The sequence below is a fragment of the Plectrocnemia conspersa genome, unplaced genomic scaffold (assembly GCF_051122295.1).
Source record: "Plectrocnemia conspersa isolate PC_06_02 unplaced genomic scaffold, ASM5112229v1 ptg000006l, whole genome shotgun sequence".
NCBI lineage: Eukaryota > Metazoa > Arthropoda > Insecta > Trichoptera > Polycentropodidae > Plectrocnemia > Plectrocnemia conspersa.
This window is the reverse complement of record NW_028277170.1, coordinates 9438936-9448132: the sequence shown is the minus strand read 5'-3', so window position 1 is coordinate 9448132 and position 9197 is coordinate 9438936. Positions and strand designations below refer to the sequence as shown.

Genomic DNA, 9197 nt, shown 5'->3' with positions numbered 1-9197 from the left:
CGTTATCGCTTTCGCCGATGATCTCAGATGGTCATTGTCTTCGATGTTTCTTATATTAATATATACGCATACAAATCTGTAAAATGTATGTATACATACACATAATAATACACCGGTGTGTAATTACCTTCACAGCCTTTTGATCGATTTCTTTTTCGTTTGGAATTTTCGCAGACAATTTTTTTACAGGACCGAGCCTCTGGCTCTGGGCCTCAAAAAGAGGGGTCGTTACTTTCGCATATAAAGAGATGGTGGCCCACCTCGAACATCACTCTCGTTCGACACTCACTAGCGAACAAACGCATCCAGCAAGCAATGGCATCGTACTTTGGTGTGAGTACTATTACTAAATACATACTAGACATTTATTTTTATATCTATATAAAATCTACAGCGTGCGTTTATTTATAATCGATCTTTGGAAAATAAAATAGTAGTTAATATAATAACATATAATATAATATTAACATGTCATTTTGTTGTTATTTTTATATTTACAGTTGATTTGTGCATTCATTGCGATCATCTCCTCGACCTATGCAACATTCGGAAAGGAGCAGTAAGTATTTTTTTATTTATTATAATATAAGCGGCGTTTTATTGAATTTAATTTTGCACTGCGAGTCGAATCGCGCATCAAAAACGCAAGTTTTACATTTTTAAAAGTGTTTATTTTTAAGTGATAAATTGAACTATAATTACCGTTTAGCTTAATGTGTCATCTTAAAGAGTATCTTTCACGCATTTTTGTTTCTCGACGTTCCTAGTGATATACATGACTTTCGATCCGCTATAGTGATCTCTTAATATGAAAATATTACTCTCTCCTTTTCTCTTCAAGATATACCGAACATCCTTCTTCAGCATGTTAATATTAAACCGTGTCTTTCTAGTTTTATTAATTCAATGAGAATAATGAGTAAAATAATGATACATTTATGTTATTATTTTCTTTGTCATTTGATCACGAGCTAAAATTCGCCATAAATGCAACGGCCAATCTTTAGATAGAATTTGTATTTTATTAGTTTGAAAAAATCAATAACTTTCTCTTTCTCCTTTGTCAAATAGTTCTTCTATCTAGATTAATGTGATGTCATAATACTATGAATATCATATTCATGTGTGTGTTACATGAAGATGTTATTCATAGTATTAAATATAATATAATACATAGATCAATGCATAAGATTTCACATGATTTTTTTATTGTTGCAGTGTTCATATTCGTGTGATCATACCGGAGGAGCACCATGATATCCACCATCAAAAAGAAGTCATAATCCACGATCACGGCCATGACGATCATGGTCATGGAGGAGGACATGGAGGCGGACATGGAGGCGGTGGCGGCGGCGGCGGCGGCGGATCATTTGAAGGTCTCCACGGAGGATTCATAGACCATTTGTCAATGGGTGGATTCGGAGGTGGTCATGGGGACTTCGGCGGTGGATTCGGGGGTGGATTCGGAGGTGGACACGGCAGCAGTGGAGGATTCGGCGGTGGATTTGGAGGCGGGTATGGCGGCGGATTTGGAGGTGGACACTCTTCGGGAGGACACGGCGGTGGATTCGGAGGACACGGAGACGTTTCAGGCGGTAGCAGTTTCGGCGGTGGACACGGAGATATCTCCGGAGGTGGACATGGCGGCGGCGGCTACGGTGGTGGACATGGAGATGTTTCCGGAGGCGGACACGGAGGTAGCAGCTTTGGGGGTGGACACGGTGATGTTTCCGGAGGACATGATAGTTATAGCGGCGGATCGGTTGGAGGTGGATATGATTACAGCGCGGGAGGACATGGAGGAAGCAGCGGAGGTCTCGGAGGAAGCAGCGGAGGACACGGAGGAAGCAGTGGAGGACACGGAGGAAGCAGTGGAGGACACGGAGGATATGATTACAGCGTAGGGGGTGGTAATGGAGGCGGTGGAGGCGGTCATGGAGGATACGACTACAGTTCAGGCGGCCATGGCGCTAGCTTCGGCTCAAGCGGACACGGGGGTAGCTCTGGTGGTGGATTTGGCTCGAGCGGCCACGGAGGTGGCTTCAGCTCAGGCGGTCAGGATTCCTATAGTTCAGGGCACGATTCCTACAGTGCCGGAGGATACGGCGGTTCAAGTCATCATCACAAAAAGTAAATGGAAGAGAGCTATAGAAATACTGCTCCCTTCACACTATCAGCATTTTGCTTCGTCATTCTTCAGCTAGTATTATATTAATACGAAAACGAACGCCACATTTTCTCAGCATTTTATGATCGGGGAATATTCCCGGTGAATTACGTTACTATTTTATAATTTGTAAATAATTGTTATTTTTGTATATATACATATACATGTATATATATACATACATAGTATTTAAACAAACGTTTTTAATAAAATATTATTGTTGTGAAAAATATAATCTTTTATTAAAAAAACTATATGTATCGGCTTTACATGGTTAAGAATATTAAGGGCTAACTAAACTCACCACCCGTCAAGATTTTTGGGTATTCAATTTTGATAAATGATACAACATACATACATTTATATACATGACAATACGTTGCAAATGGCTAAGGCATCCTATTTTGTCAAATTCTTAAATTTAATACAGATGACATTCGTTAGCATATATTCTTTCTTAACGTTTCGAAAATATTCCAAATTTCATATATAAATTTGAGCAGCTGATGGTAGACAAAAAAGGTAAACGAAAATATATTATTATATTTAAAGGCTCGTCACTAGAGTCTCCAATTACTCGAACCTTCAACTACTCGAGTATCGAATATTAAAATTTTAAAATACTCGAGTACTCGAGTACTTTCGAGTATTTAGCAAATGTACCAAAATAGCTATTATTCATATTCGTGCACATATAAATAAATAAATAAAATACTTAGTATGTTAATTTTTACAATTATTTTAACTTCACGAACATACTTTTTAAAAACAATAATGCAAAAAGTGTCTCGAATTTAATATTACTGCTAACTTTTGGTTTTATTATTCCCGTTATGGAAAAAACCCTTTCCGTTGCTTTTGATGTTGGTCTTATTGTCATTAACGCGTTGGATAAGGCTTCTAATTTATATCTGTTCGCTTTTTAGATATAAAATTTTTTGAACTCTTTTTTTATGTTCTCTTCTTTCATTCCCTTCTCTGCTTTTCTCTTATTTCCTTCGACTATTGACAAAATAGCATTTTGTAATTCTTCTTGAATAGATTTTTTTTCTTAACAATATACAATATTCTACTCCTTCTGATTATTGCGAAGAATTTAAATCTATATCCTTCGAAGATGTATTTGGGTGAATCCCTTTCACTCTAGAGCTAAACGGTTCGCAAAGAACTGACTTTACTTTAAATGCCTTTAAAACACACAATTGTTTTGATTTATATTTTAAGCTGAGGGATCAGTATAAACAATTTACAACACTTTACGCTACAACTGCATAGTCATAAAACCTAAAATTTTTTTTGTTGATGTTTCATATTGTTCATTGCCATAAATTAGATAAGTCGGGACTGTCGGTTTATTTTTGTTTCTGAAATATTTCAAAATTTTGTAATTTAGAGTATTAACCGAGTAATTTTCAAAATACTCGATTATCAAGTCCTTGAAAAATAGACAAGTATACTCGAGTATCGAGTACTCGATTACTCGAATTGGAGACTCTACTCGTCACCCATTCAAAGATTTAGGAACCTCCAGATCGTCAATGAAAAAAAGAGAAGGGGAAGTTTTTGGTTTAGATATCCATAAAAAACAAAACAAAATACATGGAGCGAAGCCAGACCAGCCTAAATATGAAAAAGTAAAATAATTTCCATATCTAGGATCCTCAACCTTCAAAAAATATTAAAGAAGCGATTAAGGCGCGGTTGCCTGCAACACCTGCAGATAAGACCCTGTGTCTCCCATAAAGATAAGGTCTGTCCCTAGCAGAGGAAAATAGTCTGGCCAAAAATCTAGAGGACACAAAAGGCTTGATGATGTGATTTAAAATTAGGAAAAAAATACTTATAATGAAAGTATCACCGTATTCTGTTGGTCATAAATCTCATCAATAAAAAAAATGGAAAAATGCCACATTAACCCACAAATTTCAAGAATCAGTAACTTTAATAAAAGGTGATTTAAATATAAACAATATATGCTTTAGAGACATAAATTTATATTATAATTGCACAATTATTATCCGTCTATTTCTATTTAGAGGTTTATCTCAATTTTATTTATTTGTTATTAAAAAATGTCTAAAAAAAAGTGACTATGTATTCTATATTATTAATTTACAACTACAGATCATTTATAAAATATCTCAAAAAAATTTAATAAATAGATATTTCTCACTCTCCAGCAAAATTGACAAAAAAAGATGGCAAGTAAAAACATGTATAGAAGAAAACATGGAATCGTCGTTTCTGATCAGATATCTACGTATTTGAGGCGCAGAAATACCAAGATTACAAGAAAAATGCCCACTTTCACTCAGTTAACATTGTTATTATTATGAACCATTTAATTTATCGCCTTCCAAGAGATGCACTTTCCAGATATATATACATACATACACACAAAGGAGAAAAACGAGAAGAATAATCAACGGTGTGCAAATTGAAGAGAGTAGTTCGCGTTTTAATTATGCATAGCAATAATTCATGTGACATTTGCAATAATATCAAACCATTTCATAAATGACTCTCATTGTCTAGCTATTGTACTTTAGGAAATAAACTACAACCGCAATGTAGTACACGATTTATTTATAATAGTACTAGTATTATAAAATTAATTTTCCGTTAAATTTAACCTCATTATTCTAAAATAAATATTGTGAAGTATGCAATATATAAGTATGCGATAAATATAATAATAAATCAGTGTATTTGTGTGATTTGTAAAATAATGTTCTTTTTATGTTATTTTAATAATTATATGATTAAAAAATATATTAATTTATTACTTGTAAAATAATAACAAGAACTAATAAATAAGTTACTAAATTACACACCTTGAGGATTTCGCTTTCAAATTAGCAAGACTGTTACTTTAACTGCTTCGACTCACTAATGATGTTCAGTAGTTTTCTTGTCAACTTTCTTACACGCGTAATATAAATATCACATAAGCATGTGCAATATATTCTATAACTTTTTGAAATATAGTAAAATATGAGTTTAATAAAATTGTAATGTGTTTAATTAAAAAAATAAATAAAACACTAGTATAAGTCAACTATCCATTTAATTTGTGTAGTGTTAAGGATTGAGCATTATACAATATTTAAGATCCTATGAAATATTTTTAATGCACCTATATTTATATTTATATAAATATTATTGAGTTTTAATTTAGAATATTTGCGACATCTATTGATTAGGTATATAAATATTTTTTATCAATGCATTCAGTTTGTTTTGCTGAGTCACAAATAGAAAAATATTTATAATAATTTAAAATAGTATATTAATTTAACTAAATTGATAGGGCTTAAAATAAAAATATTTATTTACATATATGTGATTAAATTAAAATATTTTTATAATTAACATATTAGGACTTTAATTTAGTTTTTATAATTAGTGTAATATATTAAGAATTCGATTTATTTTTTATTATTTTCATGTCTATATATAAAATATTTTTTATGTTTTAACGTCATTAAAATTTATGTTCTTAAATATTTTTATTAGAAACAGAAAGTGTACTGCAAAATAATATTAATATATGTATATGAATCTATATTAGCTTATTAATTAAAAAGTTTACATAAAAACCAAAAACATACTACTACTATTATTTGATACATTTTATTAAACAGGAATAGTATTTACACCAAAAAATGGTTTTTCGCGTTTTATCTGAGCAAATAGATATTTCGATCATATACATTAAGCTTCTTATCGAATTAAGGTATTTATTTTTAAAATAACAACATTTGAAGCTACGCAAAATTAGTAAGCTTAATAGTTTAAGAAGTAGTTGATGTTAATGCATAATAATTGTTGGAATTTACTGTTCTTTTTATATGATATATATTTATGTATAATATTATTATTATTTTATAACTCTTATCTTTCAAAAATTAGTTTTAATGATAAATTTAAATTCTGTGTTTTAGCCACAATCTCTATATATACATTATGGCTTTGTGGTATGTCTAAAAAATTTGAATCGTACTTCTATTATTTTACTTGCGTTTTAAAATAACTATTTCCTCCCTCGTTTCTTATACAATATCGTCATTTCGCGTAATTATGCATAGTTAAATAATATGCGTTTATAATTGACACTGTCGTCGTGTATAAACGTGAACTTTAAAGTAGTTTTACAGCGGTCGATCAGGTATTTGCCAATGAAAATCAACTTCGAAGCGTTGTGGACAAGATTGACATAATCATAGTCCCGACTACGGAAACGCTTAGAGAAAGTTGTTCCAGCAGATCACATAGTACTTGATTCATTTTGGTTGTCCACGAGCGTTGAAGCAGATATCGCAGACTTTAGCTTAAATATTTTTTTTATAAAAATTTTCCATATAAAAATAAAATACAATAGTATATTTTTAAACGCCTATATAGGTCGCCTAAGAAATAAAAGAAGTAAGGACCCACCAACTTTTCCATCCAACGTTTGGTCTGTTTATCATAGAACATTAAACGGAAGTGATAAAACCAATAATTCTGCCGAGGCATGTTATCGGAAACTATAATTGAGCTTTTGTAGCAGTTATCCAAATTTATAGATTTTTATCAATGGTCTCAAATAAATCCAAAAAAGGTATAATGTTGATTATGAGAGAACTATAGTAGGTTTTGAACATCAGCGCAAATAAGACGCTACGAAGAAGCTGCCCAAATAATTGGTATATAGGTTTTGAGATACGATAGAAAAAAATTCATACAATATTTACGTGGTATTGCATATATATAATTATAATATGAGTTAATAATTTAAAAATAAAATTGTTTTTTATTTATTATACTTTTGTGTTTTAATTTATATTTTACTAATATTTACAATAAAGCTAAGCGGGCAAGTTTTTTAAAATTTCTGTCGCCCATATGACCGTCGCCCAAATAACCATCGCCCATTTGTAACGTTGCAAAGCCAGATTGTCGTCTTTGCCACGCCTTTGCCAGTCTGTGTTGCCAGTTACCGCGGAGCTCAGTAGTAGCTAATTAAATTGCCCCCCACAAGTTCAATATTTTAAATTTTTTCTTATAATAATATAATAATTACATATGTTGACGCCTCATAAAAAAATATAATATTGCTTCTTCAATTACTGACATAAAATAATTGTTTATACTAATAAATTGTGCAGTTCATATCTTATATTTAATATATAAGCAATTTTCGATATAGATTATTGTAGTATCTTAGGTATGTCATCACTGTCATATTCCAGTTTGGTCATCACTGTCATATTGTGTTAGTTTCTTAAGTATAGATTATATAATGAACATAAATATTATTTTTTTACATTCGCGTATAAACTATATAACTATAATACAAGTCGGTTAAAGTTGTGTAAAGCTCTAGAATACATTAAACATTTTATTAGTAAGTTTTTATAAATCTGTAATTTCTTATTTTAGTGTCGATTGACCATATCTGACAAATAGAGAGTATAGATAATATGATTATTAGTAATGACTCGTGGTTCGGAGGAAACCTGAGAAAATCAATTACTAAAACGTTTTCCATGCAAAACTTGATTATCAAAGAAACAACATCTTTTTATTTCATTTGTATAAAATTAGTTTAATTTTTAATTTCAATCGAATTTCCTGCCAATATTATAATATATTTACTGCAGGGTAAACGATACATTGTAACACATAAAGTATAACGTTCTTATTACCTACTTAATGTAACCGATGTTTTTGAGTTCGTATTGTATTTCATATGAACAACTTTTCCGTAACATAATATCACATACTGACACATATGAACGTGTTTTAATTCCCAGCTTAATTACCTATATTCTTATTTAATTCTTTCATACTAAGGATTTTTTCATTTTTAGTATTTGCGTATATATTGTACATTGTAGTTAATGTATATGTATCCTCATATTATATAAAAACGACATGTACCTCGTATTACGTATAATCTTGTTATATCCGACGAAGAACCTATCTTGGCAACTTAAAAGAATGTCATCCTCGACCAGATTCACTCGATTTTCACAAAGCTTGTGTGAAAGTTGAAGCAATTTATTTCAATATTAAATGTAAATTTTAGTTATTAAAAATATATAAATAAATCAGTCATACTCTATATATAATATATATTTGTATAGATACGTATAAATATTTTAATTTAAAATGTTTAAAATAAACATTAAAGGTTTGACAAATATTCGATTAAGTACAAATAAATAGGCAATGTACTTTTACTATAAGCAAATAAACTGTATTTCTGGTTCTAATTATACATTATTTAACATTGTTAAAATAAATATAATATGTAGTTTCAAGTGTAAAAATGTTTTCGTAATCACAAATAAACAATTCAGTTCTAATAGCACTCTATTATAAAAGCAAAAAATTATAAAAACACTATCATCTAGAGCAGTGATGGCGAACATTTTATATTATAAAAGAGAGAATAGAAAATCAAAAATATTAAAAATACAAAGTATAAATAACGAAAGTCGGAGTTATAAAAAAATATTTCCATGTGGACGTTGAGTACCTAATTTTCTATCGTATCAATACACCTGTGTATGTCATACATGGTTGTAAAACGTCATGTTTCGTAGTAAAAAGTAGTTTTTAACCATCCAAGTGACCCACGAGCTAGTATAAAAAAAATAATGAACAAAATTTCACCCACTTCACAAAAAGCTTCGCCATCCCTGAGCTTGAGTGAAAAATATGTCATTAATAAACGACAAAAATAAATGTGTGTTTCCTTTATATCATATTTATGAAAATTTTATAAAATTGCAAGCAATTCAATTAAAAAATAATAATGATACATTTCCTATCTTATTCATTCTTGAGATTATTATCCATATAAACTTTTTTTACCTTTTCATGTTCTTTCTACTATAATATGTCAGCAGATATAAACGTAAATTATTGGTTATAAAGCAAGAATGCAATTATTTATAAATAGCCGTGAATAAAATGATGTAGTATTTAAGAGCAGAGAAATGAGACAATCTCGCCATTCGTTCATTGGAACTGCATC

At 30.5% G+C, this 9197-nt stretch overlaps 1 protein-coding gene across 1 annotated transcript; it reads left to right on the top strand.

Annotated features, from left to right (window-relative positions):
- The first annotated feature begins 205 nt into the window (after positions 1-205).
- On the top strand, positions 206-2400 carry LOC148234184 (uncharacterized). The gene is made up of 3 exons (XM_088187668.1): positions 206-333; positions 501-559; positions 1219-2400. Exons 1-3 carry the CDS (start codon positions 316-318, stop codon positions 2135-2137), a joined length of 996 nt encoding a protein of 331 aa, XP_088043794.1. The 5' UTR covers positions 206-315; the 3' UTR covers positions 2138-2400.
- Positions 2401-9197: the final 6797 nt, after the last annotated feature.

Bases quoted from the DNA above. Each gene is read 5' to 3' on its own strand.
- LOC148234184 (XM_088187668.1), top strand. The intron at 560-1,218 runs GTAAGTATTTTT...TTATTGTTGCAG, and splicing joins GCAACATTCGGAAAGGAGCA to TGTTCATATTCGTGTGATCA.